General features: G+C 37.0%; 1 protein-coding gene across 4 annotated transcripts in view; it reads left to right on the top strand.

The window, feature by feature from the left end:
- Slc44a1 (solute carrier family 44 member 1) overlaps positions 1-20,421 on the top strand; it is a 164,776-nt gene that overhangs the window by 75,381 nt on the left and 68,974 nt on the right. For all 4 annotated transcript variants that reach the window (XM_051187810.1, XM_051187809.1, XM_051187807.1 and 1 more), the window contains exons 4-7: positions 413-549; positions 11,695-11,788; positions 18,201-18,370; positions 20,179-20,268. In XM_051187810.1, the coding sequence (XP_051043767.1) occupies positions 413-549; positions 11,695-11,788; positions 18,201-18,370; positions 20,179-20,268 (491 nt within the window). The remainder of the gene's footprint in view (positions 1-412; positions 550-11,694; positions 11,789-18,200; positions 18,371-20,178; positions 20,269-20,421) is intronic.

Raw genomic sequence — 20,421 nt, forward strand, 5'->3', positions numbered from 1 at the left:
TTTATTTTCATTAATATACATATTTTCATTATAATATTCATTAACTAAAGTTTGTAATTTCCATACAATAGCAATATATGTTAAATCACAACATTGGGGTATTCTAATTGTGTCTGGTGTAAGTTTAACAAAGCAAGAAAAACTATTATTTCTGACAATAAAATCTGCGTGTTATAAAACGTAAATATTAGGAAAAGAAATCATGAAAACTTTTAAGTTCTTCAATTACTCCATTCTCTGTGTTAGCATTATAAGTCATTATTTTTAAAACTCCCACTGATGGTTCTATTTTGAGGATTGCAGATTGTGACCCTCAATGGAGTCTGTCCTTTGCTTTGGGGCTTAGTTGAGTATGCAGTGAACCAAATGTGTTTTGCAAAATAATATCTCCATTCTTTTCTCCGTGCTTTAGGTATGTGTTCTTTTTGGACCCATGCAATCTGGACTTGATAAACAGGAAGATCAAGTCTATTGCACTGTGTGTAGCAGCATGTCCGAGACAAGAGTTGAAAACCTTGAGTGACGTCCAGAAGTTTGCAGAGATCAACGGTGAGATGTTAGGCTGTCCAAGTTGACATTCTGGTCATCTTTCTCACTGTATGTTTGCATTTCAGTAAAATTTGTCCTCATAGTAGATATGTCACAAAACAACCTTAGAGAGGAAAAAACCAGAAGTGATTTTAGATTTCCTAGTTAAAAATACTAGAATAAACTCAGGGTAGATTGCTAAAACTCTAGTTTTGCTGGGTGCAGTGCTGTGTGACTATAATTCCAGCCACTTAGCAGGCCGAGGCAGAAATGTTGCTTAGCTTAAGTGCAAGGCTAGCTTAGACAGTATAGCAAGATCATCTCACACCTTTACTGAAAAAGAAAACACTAGAATTTGGGGATATTTCCCAGGGAAATTCTTGTGATGTGGAAATTTGTATTTTTCTTAAATAAATGCTTGGGTGCTTTTGGTTATCTTTTGGATATTTTGGGTACCCATACCTATTGGATATTTTTGTTTTGCTATTTTGAAATCTGATCTTTCCTGAGCTGGTTGCATAAACTAATGATCCTCTTGCCTTGGCCCCTACAGCCAAGTGTTGGAACCACAGGTGAATGCTATAATGCAGTGTCCAGGGGTGCTAGGCAGTCATTTGAATTATTAGTATACGCTATGTAAAGTTCAGGTTTTCCTCCCTCTCCAAGTCTTGCTTAAATCTCTCAGCCTGTCTCCCCTCTCTCCTTCTCCCTCAGCCCATGTTTAATCTGTGGTTAACAGTATAATATTCACATGGGTAAAAAGCAAATGGTGAAATTATGGGAACGAATGTAAAGAACGATAATCAAATTTCTGCTGTCAGTTCCCTCTGAGTGTGCTAGTGTACATATAATTTTATGTTCTGCTCTTAAATTTAATGTTAACGTCATGACCTTTTCTAAGAATAGCTTTGTGGAACTTTGAGGTTAAACGTTTGGGGTTAGCAGAGAATGGCAGCAGGGACAGTTTGCTGCAGTCAGCTCTGCTCTTTGGAAACCCTTACTTCCAGGCACCACAGTTGTCTTTAAAGTATTTTTAAAGTCACTCTTTGTGGAGAACCACATGCTAATGGCCCCTCTGGTTCATGTGTTTGAACTTCCCTGAGGTTCCATGTTTGTATAGTATATGTAGGGCTTCTCAGACCTTCTTGCCTGCCTAAAACCAAGGCCAGTGCTAGGTCCTTCAGACATCTGTTTACCCCAATGTGCACTCCAAGTAACATGTACAAAACAATACCTGGAGCCATAACCATGGCTTCACGTTCTTCCAGATAGGATGCTGGTCCTCCAAGGGGAAGAAGGGGTGATGTTCCTGACCTACTACCTCATGCCCTTCATATAGATAGTAGAAAAGGCTTGGACTGGTGAGGATCTGGATTCTCATTCAGATTTGGTCACTGGCTTTACAATAAGAGATAGAGGAGCTTTCTGAGCCCAGATACCCTCATACAAATAAATGCGAGGATATGTAAAGAATACCAAGTGTGTGATGGGCACTGAATGAAAAAGACCCAGGTTCTTCTCAAGGGCTTATTTTCTATGCTCATGTACTACCTCATGTTTGCCTTGCTAAGCCCTATATTAAAATCATCAGCCTTGTAATGTATTATATTCCATCTTAGGTAGGGTATAGTTCCTTAAACATGTGTACCCAATCGGTGGTGTAGTTCACTGATTAATAGTACAGGCTCTGAGGTAAATTGTTTGGATTCGACTATTGCTTCTTTAACTTAGTAGCTCTGAGACTCTGAGCAAGTTGTTTGACCTTTCTATGCCTCAGCCCTTCGGCTGTTGTGTAGGGCAGTGTCTGTACCTAACATACTTCATTAGGATTTTTATGATAAATTGCTACATGAAGAATATACAGAAGTGTAGCTGGCAGGAAATGTTGCTGAAAGTTGGTGGTAGCTGCCACCTTTACCATTGTTCTTCTACATCAGTCTTTACCAATTCCTTTAGAGCAGTGGTTCTCAACCTTCTACTGCTGTGACCCTTTAATACAGTTCTTCATGTTATGGTAACCGCCAGCCATAAAACTAATTTCATTGCTACTTCATAGCAGTAATTTTGCTACTGTTATGAATCATAATGTAAATGTCTTAGGTGATCCTGTGAAAGGGTCATTTGATCCCCCCTTCCCCGAAGGAATCTCACCCAGAGGTTGAGGATTCACTGCTTTAGAAAAAGCTGCTGTATAACGACTGAATCTGTTCTCAGAGTTTTCAGTCAGCACTCATCCATTGCTTTGAACTCATGAATGCTACAACATTAAGAACTGTGTGCATCCTGTATGACACTCAGAGCCATGATTCAGTCTTAAACTATTTTGCAGGGTGTCTTCTCAAACATCCTGGATGTGAGTGCTGGTGCCTTAAACCTGAGCTATCTCCAGGAGGGCCAAGTCAAGGCCAATTCCTCATCCTGTGTGACTGGCTCTTATGGTCTCTTGGGGAGAATCGGCTTGTGCCTGGCATGCTTTGTTTCTGGGCCACTATCCTTATAAGTGCATGTATACTAAGTGTGGTCTATTCATTCTAACTTAAGGCACTTCCAGTGGAGTCTGTAGCTTTGTGTTTCAGAAGCATTGATTAATAAATATTTTAGCAAATAGCAAGTACCCTTAGACTTTGGAGTCAGTTTGTATAAAGAATAATAAAGAATCTGGGCATGTTGATGTATCCCAACCCTTGAGAGGAAGAAGCAGGGGTATAGCAAGTTCCATGACAGGGTGGGCTCCATGGTGGAATCCTGTTTCACAACACATACCATTGGGAGTAATGACAGCACCTGAAATCACAACAGTAACAGGGTGGGGGCAACAGTAAATTTAATTGGTAAGTATAAAAACTTCATTAAAATCCAAAAAGTGAGGAAACTTTGGGTATAGATACCCAAATACCTGCTTTAATGGCAACCCCTAAAGTGGAATTCCTGAGTGTCTCAAAAGACTTTCCTTTTCTTCAGGTTGGTGACATGAAACTGGATCTGATAAGGTATAATCCCCGAGTTACCACCAAGTCCAAGAGAGGTCGCTTTCCTGTCTTCCATTAGCACCCTTCTTCTTTGGTCTTTGTAACTTTTGTTTCTGTTAGTGTTTGTGCCTTTGTACATAGTTGAGTCTCTGTTAGGAAATAAAGGCCCTTTGAGCTCACATTTATAGACCTTGATTATTTCTTTCAGAGAGGAGATTTCTGTAAGCAATGATGCAGGTATGAGACATCTTCAGATCTCTAGGAGAGAAGAACTATTACAAGTCCATGAAAAAGCTTAGTTAATAAAAGCTATTAGAACAAAGCCTAGGTGAAGGCTTCAGAACATTCAAGTTCACAATACTTTCTTGAATGGCTCTGAATACCATAATAGCATAAGAAGCAAAAGAAGGAAGTAGAATTGTATTGTGACAGAACTGAAAGATGCATCCAAGCAGGCCTGGTGACTTGTGCCTGTAATCCTGGTACTTAGAACACTGAGGGAGGAGGATGTTCACAAGTCCAAGTGTAGCACTGGCTACATGGAAAAACCTTGTCTCAAAAATGAAAAAGAGTAAACAAATCATAAACTTTTATGTAAGAAAGCGTAAAATCAACAGAGTTGAGTCAACTCATAAAAGAGGAGAAAATATTTGTAAGTCTTGTGTCTGGTCAGTGATTACTATCCACACCATTTTAGTTCTCAGCAATCCTGTATGTCTTATGTGGCACTTGAGTTATAGTCTTGTGTTGGCTGCCTTTCAACGTGTCCTCCCAAACATACTGGATGTGAATGTGCCCTTAAGATACACCATTCAAAAGAAAATCACCGTGTGATGGAGTTCTAGAAAAATCACTGTTGTCATTGTTGATGGCATTACAAAGTAGTTTGGCTGCTATGGAAATGTGCAAATCCCCAAATCAGCAGTGCCCCTTGTGGGTATTTACTTGAAAGAATTGGAAAACATAATCTGAAGAAATAGTTACACACCCATGTTTACTGCAATATTAATAATCAAAAGAGGCAGAAACAACTGAAATGTCCATGAACTGGTTAATAAATTAAGAAAAATTTCAAGCTGAACATGGCGTTCATGTCTCAAAAGACAAATGAAGAAAGAAAATGTGTTAATATACATATGATGAAATTATTTAGCTTGAAGGAAGAAGTAAATCCAGTTGTACATGGTTGGAGTAAGGATGTTGTGCTAAGAGAAATAAGCTCCTCCACAGGACAACCTGTTGGAAAATCCATATATTTGAAGTTCCTAGGATAGTCAAGTTCATCAAGACAGGGAAGAGAATAGTAGATGGCAGGGGCTGTAATGGGGATAAAATAGGCAGTTATTGTTTAACACCTGAAGAGTTGCAGTTTTCAAGAAGAAAGTTCTAGAGATGGATCATGGGGATAGTTGGAAATACTGTGAATTTTTTTGATGTCACTGACTGTGTACCCACAGAGTGTTAGCATTGTTAACTTTCATGCTATGTGTATTTTTTCATAATTAAAAAAAAATGTTCTTATAAGAAAAGGATCATATGTGAAGTACTTTTAGGATGCTAAGTCTAAATCTTACTTTAAAATTTGGGTAAGATAATATGTTTCTTACCTGAGTGAAAGTGTAATATAATTACTGTTCAGAGACCTAAGTTTTCTTGACAACATTTGAAAGTACTACCTAGAACTAAAAATCACTCATTCACATGAACTTTTATTATCTTTAGAAATTATTTAACTTTCTTTTTTCCTTCCTTCCTTCCTTCCTTCCTTCCTTCCTTCCTTCCATCCTTCCTTCCTTCCTTCCTTTCTTAACAGGAAGCTCTTTGGTCCTGTAGCAGTGTTTATAAGAAACACATTTATTAGGGAAATAATATTCTCTCAAGTCTTTGTTCCCTTTTAGGCAAGAAAGAGGGATTGTTTTCTTGGATGTTTATGGGAAGCTTTTAATGCGCCTGACTAGAGAGGAGAGGTTAGAAGACATGTCTGGAATTAGATTGGTTCTGTGGAGTTGTTGCCGTTTCATCATGACCTTTAAGAGCATGCAGGGGCATCTAGATAACTGTAAAGTATACTCTCTAATATGTGAATTGGGTGATAAATATATAAATGTGAATTTCTTATGGTTTATAATTCATATATGACATGAATATCACAAATACATGGTGCTAGCAAAGAGAACAATTTTAAAATGGCCTTTAAAAAAAAAATTGCAGTTACCCGAAAGTGTAAGAATTCTGTGTTACACTTCTGTCAGCTTGTTATCATGTCCCTGGGATTCTGTGTGAATCTCCTGGGGGCGGGACCATGCTGTGTTTATCTCTGAATATCCAGGCTCCATTGCTTGAGCTCAGGCAGTAGATACCCGTACTGTTTTCTCAAAGAACATGGACCGGATTTCCCTGCCCATCTCTATTGCCACTTAATATTCCCATCCTCTTCCTCCTTTATCCTCAATTCTGAATCCATGGGTGTTGCCACCAGCAGGTGAATTTTTTAGTTCCAATCTAACCAGAATTGCTATAAAATCAGTTTTTAAAGAAAAAGTCATCTAAATAATTCATTTCATTCATTTTTCTCTCCTACACTCTCTCCAAGTGATTACCCATCCTTTTTCTTCTCTTGGGCCCTCTTGTCCCTTCTTTTTCCCAACCTTATGTCCCACAGAGAAAATTGAAACTGCCTGGTGGGAGTTCCCATCTGAGGCCTCATTTCATCAGGGTGTGAATCCCATCTTACCCCTACTTTCCTTCCTTTTAGTTTCTGATGCACAGGTTTCTTCCCATCCTTAATATGATCTGGAAAGCACAAGTAACATGTTCATCATAGAGGGAATTAATTGCATTCCTTCTGATGCTAGCTTTGGCTTCCTGTGAGATTTTCAGCTGGACCCTGGTAGATCATGACAGGTGACAAGGAAGTCCACAGTGCTTACTCATGCAATTCTCTTAGCTCTCCTCTCCCCCAATCTTGTCCTGCCATCTCTAGCTGCATTGCTCGGTTTGAGCATCTGGGTCTCGGTGAGTGACTGAAGCTGTGCATTTTGCTTCAGCATACCAGTTATTTATCCCTACTATGTGCTATACCAGAGGCTTTACATAGTTTTCTAGCTCAGTTTTGACAAGTGGCTATGAAACGAACATCTCTAAGTGACAGGTGGACCACACATCCTCAGTTGTTAGGAATATTTCACATGGGACATTTATTATCATTCTCATTGCTCTATAGTATATATTCTGTCTTGCGTAACATAATAGCAAACTAGGGCAGAGGTTTTTGTTTTTTCTCTCCTTGTTTGCCGCTCATTTATAGTATATAAAAGTACTATAATTTATTCTCTGATGTACAATATTTCATTTATTCTGAGGATATTATGATAGCAAACTATGGCAGAGTTTTTTTCCTTGTTTGCATCTCATTTACCATATATAAAAGTACTACAACTTTAAAATGCTTCTCTGATGTACAATATTTCATATAATTCTGAGGGTGTTATGACCTGCTGTTTGGATCATAGACACATTTTGACTACAGCAGTGTTGAATGGCGCTTTCAAAATGTTTATTGTTTTGCCATTAAAAACTTAACAAATTGTATGACATTTAGATAAAATTTACTGCTCGTGAATACTAATAAGCCTTTTGATTATCATTGGCTGTTAAGTTTACAGTCAGCATCAGATCATTGTATTTTCCTTTCAGCCAGTAACAATATAATCTAAAGCACACAGTATAGATTGTTCTTTACAGAGTGATGCAGAAGGTTGAACTTGATAATGTATATAAATGAACACAGTGATCTACTCTAGCAAATGATTTAATTGCTTCCAAGTCAGAGACCAGGATGTTTGATCATTTAGAAAGGGGAAAAATGTTTGCAGTTGATAATACAATTTAAACTGATTCCTTCTACAAATAATTAATATCCATTAGGTATGCACCAGAGATATATATTATAGTTCAGCTTGTAGTCCAGCAGGATCAGACTTCTTGTCCTCACAACACTTAGAAGTCTCGGGTAGATGTTACAAATTCACTTGGCAAATATTTAGTGAGTACCTACCATGTGCCACTCATGGTTGACAGGGTGGTACCAATGGCTCATTTCTGTGGATGATACTTCTTGGGAATTGTAAATATGCCCCCATATTTCATGGATTACTAGAGATTGAAATTGAAACGGTGGTTTTTATTTTGCCAGAATATAAATGCATAATTTTTTCCTAATTAGAAAAATGAAAGTTAGATTCATGAGACTTCACAAGGCAATAGAATTTGGTTTTTATAATGAAAACAGAACCACATATAAAATTTGTTTTTTCTATTCAGTACAAATTTTTAAATCATTCTGAGGAGTGGTCTATTTTTCATGTTTTAATGCTTATAAAGTTTGCTGTGATTGTAAATATAATTTAAGGTAAAAAAAAAAATGCCACCTCAAAATATTACCTTTATCTTTAATTCAACTAATTTGGAGTTTGGGTCTATTGTTCACACCATAATAGAGCTGTGTGACAAGTTTTAGTAGTGTTTGGACACTTTCTGGTTATTGCTAGAGCAAGGGCTTAGAGGGAAATTGCTGGAATCTAGGGAGAGGCTAAGGTGCTAGTACACCCATGCCATTGTGTAGTCAGTCCTCCATAACCAACAGTGTCTGCCACAGCATGCCATGATACCATTACTAAAACTAGTACTTACTTATGTATTTATTTTTGTTTTTTTGAGACAGGGTTTCTCTGTGTAACAGCCCTGACTGTCCTGGAACTCGCTCTGTATTCTAGATTGGCCTCCAACTCACAGAAATCCTCCTTCCTCTGCTTCCCAAGTGCTGGGATTAAAGGTGTGCACTACCACCACACAGCCTGAGAACTAGTTTTATAGTGTTTAGTGAAAAGCACATGAACATTGTATGTAATATGGTGCACTAGAATGTGGTTTCCAGTTTCACCTATCCACTAGGAAACAGATCAGAATCCTCAAAGAGCTCATATATTGAAAGTAGAGATGACAGTTTGAAGAATTACAAGGTAAGATGCTGTGTTCTATAATGGAGCTAAGTGGCATATCTCTTTCCTGGGTGGGTCAGAGAAGACTTGACAGGAAATGGTGTTTGAGTAGTTTGAAATTCTGCTCATACTTCAGCAGAACCTTATTCAGGTACTAGTCTGCAAAGGATAGCTCAGGCGGAAGGAGGGGAGTATGCATACAGTAGGTCTGGAGTTGTTGAATAGCAAGGGTTGAAGAGAGGCTGGACTTAGTGATACATCCCTGCATTAGAAAGGCCTTGAGTCCATGGAGTGTGAGGTTTATCCTGAGGATGAGAATATAAAACATAGAACCTGCATGTGACAGGTGGAAAAAGCCCTTTTGGAAGAGATTGAAAGTGACCCTGCAGATTTTGAAGAATGGAGATTCCATGGGAAGGTCTTACTGACTAGGCTTCTTGTCTCCACCGGTTGCAGTTCTGTGAAAGAAAAACAATCAGATAAAGATATATTTCACTCTGGGGTCTTCATGGATGGTGGAACTTAACCAGGATTAAAGTACATAGAAGAATGGGTATTGGAAATAAATTTTCTTCAAACAAATGGCTTTTAGATATCTGTGGAAGATGGATTTTGGCATGGAACCTCATAAAATATGTGTCTGGTTATGATTACCATAAATAGCAAAAACATAATGGCTTAAGAAAAAGGATCATATTATAAACAGCTCACTGATTCTCTTTCTCCCTCTCTCTCATCTGTAACTTCTGGAGTGTAGTCATAGAACAGACCTCATAGGGTTGATATAGCCAAAATTGAACCAAAGAATAAATAATTGAATATTTTAAGATATTTGAAATATCATAGAAGTTAAACAGTGTTGGGAGTGATAGTAAGCATTTACCATGATAAATGTTTGTATATTCAACTTGGGCTCCTAAAATCGCTCATTTGGATAGCTTTTGAATAACACTGGCTGAGTTGAATGGATTGCCTCTGGTGTGCTTTAGATTAACTTTTGTTTTTAGTTTTTGACTTTTCATTATTCAAGTGTGTGTGTGTGTGTGTGTGTGTGTGTGTGTGTGTGTGTGTGTGTGTGTGTGTTTTCTTAAACCTGTTCTTGCATTTAAAAAGCCCTGTATGTGTGACTCCTTAGGTACAAACCTCTTGTGGTGGGCATTGTTTATAATTCTGCTGTAAGGAAAATAAAAGTAAGTTGCCACTTTTAAAATGTCCACTGCAGGTGTATTCATGTATAATGTGAGAAGAAAAACAACTGTAAAATGTATGCATTGTAAGGTTTTTTTTTTGTTTTTTTTGTTTTTTTTTTTTTACCATGTATTTGAGCCTTCTCCATCTATCAACTCTGAGCAGGAGGATTGATTGTTGCCACTAACGTGTTATGAAGGTCTTTTTTCCTCTCGTGTGTTCAGTACAGGATCCACTTAGTGCTGTCCTAAGTCCCAGCAGAAACATTGGAGATAAAGCTGTTATCCTTCCACTGAACATTATTCTGGGAAAGTATTTATAAAATTGAGCCTTGTTTCACCTGGTGACCTCCCTTTCTAAAGGAAAGAAGGCACCGAATGGGTGGAGGCTGCTCATTGAATTCAGATGGAGCAGTGTGTTTAGCAGCAGGGACAAAGCACACAGTATTTTACTAAATGCCTCGATGATTTTGCAGGTTGATTCCATCTTGTTCTCTGAAAGAAATGTTGACTGTTAAGCTCAAGAAGTCCATAGTCACAATGGGTGCTCTGTACTTGTTAGCACAGTTGTTTTTTTTGTTTGTTTGTTTTTTAATGAAAATTTCTCAATAGAACTTTTAGCTATTTTAGGATTAGTGTGAACTATTTGGTTACTGTCATGTTTCCTCCAAAGTTACTATGAATAGAACTTGGTGGCATTAACTTAAGACATGACAGACAATACTTACAGGGAAGTTATATACTTAATATTCATTTATTTGCATGAAATTTCATACTGTTTATATTTTGGTGAACATGTTGTTATGACCATCATATTTAAACATTTTCCAGATGGTTTGCTGGTTTCAGGCAGCATTACTTCTGATTTGTTGCTTTCTGAAAATTGTCAATAATTTGTTTGATTGATCTAACAAGATAAAAGGTAAATAAACTCACTCCCAGTTTTGTTCCAAACAAACCAGGATGTATATGTTTTTCAGTAGTCCCCTCCATTTCCTTAAGATATGATCGAGTGACTTTTCCAAAATTAACCTGGTGTTTAGTTGGCCACGCTGGCCTCACAGTATATTTTGAGCTTTTTCCATAGTAGTACAGTTTAAGATCTCATTATCATTCATTATGCAAATGAAAGCTTTTCTGTTCATATTAATAATAGAATATTTTGCTAACTTAGAAATCTGGTAGGGATTTCAGTTAATCGGATAGTTTGTGCATAATGCAGTAGGTACTCTGCAAAACCAAAGCAATAGCCTGTTGTTGGTGTACAAGGAACCTTCCTGTATTGAAGTCACTATATCAAAACAATTGCAGCTCAGTAAGATAGTACACACAAAATTCAGTGGACTGTGTCGTTCTGGATTTTCAGTTATTTACATAACTATTAATCATATAATCAGAAAACCCTGTCACCAATTTAAAGGTGACTTTGAACTATTATAAACTGGAGATCACTTATCAATTTATCAGTTTGTTTAGTGATTTATAGTGGGGAATGGTTTGTGCCTTTTAAATAAGAAAGAAAGTGGTATCCCTGTGTGCAGGTCTGTGTATAGTATATTCAGTTGTAAGTAATGGAGAATAAATGAATAAGTGGCACTCATACAGTGGAGTGCAGACTTTGTAGTAATAGTTGGGTGCATAATTAATCCCAGCCCTTCTACCAGTTGCCTCTGTTTTTAGCTTCTTTACCTCCTAGTTTATGAGTGTCCTAATGCTTGTTTTATATGGTTGTAGTAAGTTATGTACATGTCATTGTCATCTGGCAGAGAATGTGACATGACAGTCAATAAAGGTTTTAGTAATTAAAATTTGTGCCTAAAATACATTAAATTATTGGTCATTTCAGAGTAAACTATTTTAAATGATTCCTAGTATACATGAAGTGATTTTTTTACAATGTTTATAATGATTGAAATGGTAAATGTAACATTAACATCTAAAGTTAAGGGAAAACAATTGAGACTTTTTCCAGACGATTCCACTAGCTAACATGTCACTTTCTTTCAACAGGCTCAGCACTGTGTGACTACAACATAAAGCCTTCTGAATATACTCTGTCTTCAAAATCTGCTGGGCTTTGTCCCAAACTACCAGTCCCAGCCAGGTAAATTTAATTGCACAGTTAAGTTATAGACTTTGTTTTCCATAGGTAAACTCAACACTGGGTTGTTCTGAGAAAACTGTCATTTGATGGTGCCTGTTGTTGGGGCCATTACTTTGATAACAAGATTTTAAAAGCGGGCATAAATGTTGGCAACTTATTTTTTTTTTAACCTTTAAAACCTATACTCACAAACAACTTCTCTTGTTCTCAGATATTTTTAATTTCTTTAGGGGCTTTTTTATAATTTTTATTTTCAGTCCATAATTTTTGTAAGTATGCAAAACCGCAACAAATTTAGAAACCAATTCTCACTGTCCCTATAGATGCTTTAAAGTTGATCCTAATAGTACTTACTGAAATTATTACTTTAGTATTTTAAAATTATGTGAGTGAATATTCTCCACAGGTTGTTCAGGTTATATTCTTCAGGTGTATCTTCAGTGTTAGAGTATTATTCAGGTTTTATCCAAAATTTTACTTAGCAAACATTTATTATAAATACCAACTACATATAATAGACAAAAGGTGAAGAAATGTTCTTTGGCAATGGCTCACAATATTTAGAAGTAAAGCAATCATGAACATGATGCATACTTTTTTTAAGATACAAACACTCAGTCATTGTAGAGTATATTGTAGAGTAAATTACAAATGTATGTGCACGTGTTTAGATGTGCATATACTTTAAGTATCTCGATAAATCTTTGAACAGTGTGTCCTAGGAAACCTCTAGAAAACTGACTTTCTAGCTACTTTTGTAGCTCAGTATATTATATTGGACTATCAAGTGAAAAATTAGAGATTGGAGAACATGAAAGCAGATCATATTGACTTTAGGACAACTTACGTGGTAAGTTGTACTTTAGTAAAACTTTAATTTTAAATTGTCTTTTGCAAAGTACAAAAAGGACACAGCAGTCAAATTGATTTCTAGCTCTTTTAGCCTTGTCAAGTTGCTACTGAAAGTCAAACTTTAAAGCCTGTAGGCATAAAACTAAAGGGACTGTTTCAGAAGAAACTTGGGAAGGATTTAAAAATTACAGCCTTAAACCAGCCACTCAGGAGATTATGTTCATGGGATGGAAGTGATGGCTGTTAGGGAGGCCGCAGCAATGAAGCAAAGGAGGTACTTTGGACCTTATGATGCTAGGGTTAAAAGTGTACACCACCATTAGGTGCCCCATCTAAAGATAAATATAGGTGTGGGTGTGTACCTGCAGAGGTTGGAAGAGCATGTCAGATCCCCTGGTACTGGAGTGGGTACTGATGTGAGTGTGGGAGACTGAACTCATAGGAAGGCAGGAAATTCTCTTCATTGCTGATATTTCCCTCCAACCTCCTTTTACATCTCTTCATTCCTTCTTCCTGGGAACATAGCATCCTGGGACAGAGCAGCATGGACTTTGGTTCAAACAAGTCATGACTTCTAGACTTGAATTTAAAATATTTCATTGGAAAATAGAGGACATGTCAGTCAAATGGATTTCCAGTTCTTTGTATCTTGTCAAGTCAGAATTGAAAGTAAGGGACTGTTTTTTAACGATATTCAGTAAGAAAGACCTAGAATTTATAGGTCTGTGGGTGACTTTGTCCCATTGTTCTGTTTATCAGCTGGAATAAGTCTCTAGGTATAGATCTGGTTTATTCATGAATAAGTGGGAATATTCACAAAATTGTTTCAAGGCTTAAGATAATAGATGTTAACTGTCCACTTCTGTTCTTGGCACCCAGCTTGGGAAGTCTTATCTCTCCCTACTTTTAGATCCCTTCTCTTTGCCCAGACTTTCCTGGGTGCCCAGAGACCTGATGAAGACAGCCGTGCCTTAACAAGAGCAACTATAAACTAATTTGGAGTAAAACACTAAGAGAACATTAAAAGTCAGAAGACCCAAGAGCTTTGGTGCTTTAAAAGCAAATGGCTAAAAAAAGACAACAGTTTTATCCACACTTGTACCGTTGTTGGTGAAATGCCAAGCGGAGTGCTATATGAGGGGAGAGCAGCCCTGCCTGTTTGCAGGGGTATTACATGTATACAGGGAAAACGACAGTAACAGAGACAATCTCTTAGCTTGTTCACTTATTTAGGTTACATTTCGATATCAGAAAGGTTCCTAGGTGCTGGGCAAGTAGTACTGTAATACTGAAGTGAGAAATTAATAATCAAGAAAAAGTATTACTTACCCATATTTTTAAGTAGAAGATTGATGGATGAATTAATATTTACAAGTCACTTACTGTGTGCTGACCATCTTATGATCTCTCACGTGTATTACATCATGGAACCCTCACAAGACGGTGCAGGTTTTGCCCCTAACTTGTAGATGAGGAAAACAAAAGATGAGAGAACATAACTTACCCAAGGCCTCACAGTAATTACTGAGTCAGAGTCTGAGTCTGGATCTTACAGAATCCCTCTAACAGTTTTTGTTTCTGGAATATGTGAGAGAGGAAAATAAACGAGATTCTTGACTTACTTCCTGCTTTTTATATGCTATAGGGACTCTTTCTAGAATCCTTTAATGCTGTTGTTTTCTCAAAACATACAGCTTGAAATCATGTGTGGTTGTTTTTAGCTTGGGGTTCTAAAATAGTTACTGACATGCTGATCCCTGCCTTCTCTGGTGAAGGACATGGACTCAGGTTACTGGGTACTGTTTGCTGTGCTTGAGGGAGCTCATTCACTGTGATAGTCAGGACTCAAGGGAAGTGAGCAGTAGGTTTGCCATTGTAACTCATTTTACCTACAAGTGGCTACTTTGTTTTAAATCTTTTTGTTCTTGTTGACTAATGTTTCAGTAATGTGAAATGCCAGGACCTATAGGAACCACACTGTCCTCTTTAAAATGCATTAGTCTGTGGCTTGGAAAGAAAGATAAACTTACTATAAAGAAAATTTTTTGTGTGCCCTCTTCGTTAAGAAGCACAGACTGTCGTATAGGTTAGACAGTGGTGCAGACGTGATATCATAAACCATGTTCTCAGAAGTGTTTTCTCACAGGCATGTGAAATGAGATAATGCGTTTTGCATTCACTATGTTAAATGGTAAAATATAATAGAAGCATTTTGATATCAGAAGTGCTCAAAGGACTCTGTGAAAGTAAAATGGAGGGATTTTATTCAAGGATGAAATTGTCAAAGAACAGGGTTAATCAATAAAATTTTTAAATAAACTAAGCTTAAAAAAAGAAAGGAAAAGAAAAGAAAAGAATCCAAAACTAATGTGGTGGCTTATAAATAACCAAGAATTCCAGGTACTGGGGAAGTTGAGACTGTAGGTTTGCCATGAGTTTGAGGCTAGCCAGGGCTGCAGAATGAGGTTGTGTATCAGAAACCAAACAACAGCAACAAAATAATTCCAGAGCGTAAGAATGTAGTTCAGTGGTAGAGTCTGTAGCATATGGCACTGAGTTCCATAGGAAGGAAGGGAGGGAGGGAGGGAAGAAGGAAGGAGGAGGGGAGAAGAGAAGGGGGAAGGAAGGGGGGAGGAAGGGGAAGGCAGGCAAGGGATTCCAGTGCTTTTTACTTCACAGCTAAGTGTTTAACTTTAGTTTTGAATAATGGATCCATAAATTCTTTCCTGTTGATCTTTTGTTTTAACTAAAGGCATGTTCTCACTAGTAACTAGACATTATATGGTAAAAGTTCAGTTATTTTTCCCCAATTCTTTGAGGGGTTCTTACAAAAGTACTCCTTGGAGTTGGCCAAATGATTTGAAAGGAAAGTTCAGCACAGACCTCACTTGACATTTCTAAATAGAAGGGGGTGGGGGGTTTAAAAGTCCAGTCCTTCCCTTTTGAGCTGTTCTCTTAGTCCTAAACTCACAGGGAACTCAACACAGACCATACTGGCTGTGCTGGTCCTCAGAGCTGGAGTCATTGTGTCATGGGTGACAGTGGAGATGGCGATGATCTGAAGCCACTTATAGAACATTGCCCCCCTTTCAGCGAATAGGACAGAGCTGAGAAAGACAGTGGCTTGCAGCTGCAGTGTCAGGAGAATTGAGGCTTTAATTGATGTCTGATGGGGGCCGGAAACATGCAGGGCCAAGGCAACTAGTGGATACTATCAACAAGAAAAAGGTGGGGGCAAATGAGTAAGATGTGACAAGCCAATACACACAGTGAGTAGATATGCAGATGACTGAGAAAGAGAACATTTGGGTTTTAAAGATGCAGAGCCAGCCTTGAGATTATATATATATAGTTGGAAGTATGCTTAGACAGAGCATCTCTCTATAGACAACATTAGGAAAAAGAAAGCCTGTCAGTTATAACAGTTACCAGTTTAAAGACTTGTGTACCAAATCAGCCTCCATTGACTTTGATATTTATAGGTAACCCATTTAAATTCTTGTAGTGTTTCTAACCAGATCCATTCACTTAAAAGTGTTGTGTAATTTGATACATTTTCTCATCTTCAGTGACATAATGTTTGTTCAAGAAACAAGTGCTCCAAATATCCCAGTTAAATAAGGATCAGGATAAACAAATAGGCCGAATAGATGTTTATTAAGGGAGAAATAACTTACAACCTAGACGGATGAACACCAGGAAATTCCACCCGATGCTCTCCTGTCCAAGTCACGCCAGCAAGAGTGCTTTTCCCGGCTCTCTCTCCGACTTCCTTCCACAGTCACTTCTGCCCATGGCTCCACCCCCAATGGGCGTGGTCAGTGCCACAGAAGGACTATCTCACTACACTCCAAATGCCCTAGCCTCCTGCAATTAAAAGAAAAAAGCATTAGGTCTTTGGCATTAATTCTAGGGAGCTCATTTAATGTCATTCTATAAGTATATACCAGTACAATACAGGGACATAGAAATGGATTTTTAAAAAGATGAATATTCCTGGTATATTGTTACATCATTTTTTAATGTATTTTACTGAAATGTAACAAGGTAAGGCTTCATCTTTAAAATTATTTTGTTTCAAAAAGTTAAGTATTATAGATGATGTTTCTTACTGCCATTTGTGTTCATTGACTAACATTTAATGAAAACAGTATACTCATTCTGATTTCAAGAGGAAAAAAATTTTTGAGGAAGGAAACAAAGACAGTATTTTGCTTTAAGGTCAGTTATGTTTTCCTAACACTAGCATCCTTAAAGTTTGGTGTCCAACCATGTAATCTTACCCACTAGGTAGATGAATATTTAAGAAGGAGAACAGCTTTCTAGTCCAGGCTAGTATGTTATATTAGATCTGCCACCTGCCTGGCCATCAGCGCCAGTGGTGTGAGGTTTGTGTTAAGATGGCCAATTTTTAACTTAATTTACCCATGTGTATTTATACATATGTGTTCATATGTATGGGCTCTCCCAGAATTCTGAAGTTCTCTGGTTCACAGTGTTGTCATTGGTTAGATGTGTATGTATGTATTATCCTCTCAATGTTGAAGCAGAACTATGTTATTAAGCCAGTTCAAATCATGGCTCTCACACACATGTTCTCTCACAAGTCACAGCTTGGTACATGGAAGCTTGGATTAAATGATTAGCTCGTTGGCTGCTTTTCCTTTTTCTAGACACATATTATCACTTGTATATGATGTAGGCATATTGTATCATACACATAACATGTGCAGAGTAAAAAAAATTTACTGGAATATAGTTGAGTAGTAGAGCAACTGTCTAGCATGCCTGAGGTCCTGGGTTCAAGTCCAAGCACTGAAAAGGGAAAGAAAACAGTCCAGAATTCCATGACCCTAACAAGTCATGTATTTTTCACCTCTTAATAGAGTGTTTTATTGTTCCCATATTTGTGTGTAATCTTTTATACAGAGATACCACCATTACATTATTTATACTTTCCCCATGTATTTCTGTATTATAAACATTTCTATAGATTAGTTCCCATGGCTGTTTTAATTTGCTGTCTGTTAATGTCTTGGCATGTGTTTGTTTATATGAGGGTATAAAAGTTTGTGCCCTACACACCTCTATTAATATGAGGTTTCCTATAATGTTTTGAAAGAGGAAACATTCTATTAATGGTGACACATTTCTTGTAAAAAGCATGTGTATGTGTTTACTTTTAAGTTGCTTTTGGCAAAAGTTCATTTTCCATTCAATGAAGTACATGCATGTAAACTTTGCCATCAGCCTCTGGTAGATGTGCAGAGTTGAGAAGTCTCGAGCTCTGGTTTTGCTTCTGGTAGTTTTCCATATGTATGTGTGTATTTGTTTTCAGAAGGGGGGTAATGTCTTCCGTTGGAATATGCACTCCACCCTCTGGTAAGATTGGCATCCGTACACATAGCAGTCATTTTCATAGTGCACAGCACTTAGCTCCCATGACACGGAGGGTGGAGTGTATTGCAGCCATATTCACCTTTCATTTGTGTGTTTGATGTGGCATTTATATTAAGTAGGAGTAATTTTTTTTCTGATTTTTTTTTTCTTGTGTCACCAGTGCACCTATTCCATTCTTCCATCGCTGTGCTCCTGTGAACATTTCCTGCTATGCCAAGTTTGCAGAGGCCCTGATCACCTTTGTCAGTGACAATAGTGTCTTACACAGGCTGATTAGTGGAGTAATGACCAGCAAAGAAATTATATTGGGACTTTGCTTGTTATCACTAGGTAATTGTTTTTCTCATTATTAGCTCTTTCATAGTACTGCAGAAAGCTGCTGTCTTTAGCCAAAATATGCGTACATCTGGGGATACGTGTAAAGTGTTTGACTTACCCATGGCCAAAATAACTTGTTTCAGATTACATGTAGTTATAAATATATACATAAAAAAGGTATTTGTATACATCTTAAACTCATGTCACTTTGTTTCCTTTCATTAAAGACTTGTTTCCCCAAACTTTGCTTACTAAATCATCATTGATTAACTTTAATGATAACAGAAGGCTCCTTTTAATGATTTAGATATGTTTCCAGAGGTATATGTATATGTAAAAGAGTCTATGTGCTCTCTTATATATTGTAAGAACATAGGTTACTTTTGAAGTGTGTAATTTTATTTTTATTGCTATAGTTTTATTGCCTTGCTGGGAAAAATGAAAAGAAATCTCCACTTGTTAGCCACAGAATTATTTAGTCAATAATTAGATAATAAAATCATTTCTATTTTCAAGATGAAGAAAATTACCTCTATTATTCTAAAACTGTTTAAGGGCATATCAGAGTTCGCACGCCTTAATTGGGAGACACAAGCTAGTGGCAACCAAACTATTTCATTACATAAGTAAAATTAATATTTATGTATGCTTAATAGCAGTTGTATTCATTGAAAAGATACAGGCTGTATTTCCACCTTTCCTATATTAGAGAGTGTTGCCTTTTTTACATAGTTGGTACTTAATTAGTAATGATGTCCTTATGAAATTCTAGCTCTGGGATATTCAAAGGGCTCCCATTTGTTTTTTCATTCTTATACATTTATTGCAAAAGTAGTATCTTAAAACTCCAAAACCTAACCATTTGTTTAGCTTTGTAAATGGCCTGAAAAAATATGACTTTATATAATAATCACTGTTTTCTGAAATAGTTGAATGCTTTAACCAAATACTACACATAGACTTTAAGATTAATAACACCAATGTGAATTCATTTCACTCCACTTTTATTAGAATATCTTTCTTTTGAGGTATAAGAGTGTAATATAAATTCAAGATAACTTTGTTCCTTTGTTTGGGGAATGGGCCTTTAGATCATTTAATATTTATAAAGTATTATTTCAGAATTATGTTTCTCACACAAGGGTTAACTGCCCTTTTTCTCAGGCATTTTAATTATGATTTTGGCACATTAGGGTTTAGTTTGGGATAGGTAAGAGAGTTGGCTAAATGACTTAACCTAATCTTTGCTCTTTTCTGAGGAAAAGCTTTACAGTAGGTTGAGGAATGAGGCCAGGGCATTTAGCTTTAGCAGGTTTGAGGATTTTATACTATATAGGCTCAGATCCTCTCTTGGCGTTACAGAGTTAAATGTAAAATATTAAACAGTGTTAAAATTCCATCTAGTCTGTTGAACTAGAGACATTCATCCAGAGACAATGCAGGTTACTTTAATTGATTTCCAGCTACACATTACAATTTTTGTTGTTGGTTGTTTTGTTCACCACATGGCATGTCATTTTCTACACCTTCTGTATTGATGTCTGTTTGCATGTCTGATGTCTTCCTGCTGGTGACTCCATGTGCATTTGCATGTGTTCTTTTCCGTAGTTTATAATCCACACAGTTAGGACCCATGGTTTTCAGAGATGCTACTTAAGTGCTGAGTTGTAATCTCAGAAGCAGCCCATTTCCTTTCTTTTTGTGGTCATGAACTAATAGCATTGAACTATTCCTATAGGAAAAAAGCAATATTTGTTCTTCTCTTTATATCCTCCTGTGTTTTACTAATGATAATTTTTTGGGTTCTCTCTTCCCTATAGTTCTGTCCATGATTTTGATGGTGATTATCAGGTATATATCAAGAGTGCTTGTGTGGATCTTAACAATTCTGGTCATACTGGGTTCACTTGGTAAGTGATTTTCTTCTTTGTTTTTATTGTACCTTACTAATTTCATGGTAGTAAGTAGAAATAAAAAGAAGAAAGTGAAATTTTTATTTTCCTGTGTTATTTCTTCTCCAGAGTGAGTGTTTATTTTTGCCTTGAGGGTGTCATAATTATATT

The sequence above is a fragment of the Phodopus roborovskii genome, unplaced genomic scaffold, assembly GCF_943737965.1.
Source record: "Phodopus roborovskii unplaced genomic scaffold, PHOROB, whole genome shotgun sequence".
NCBI classification, from domain to species: Eukaryota; Metazoa; Chordata; class Mammalia; order Rodentia; family Cricetidae; genus Phodopus; species Phodopus roborovskii.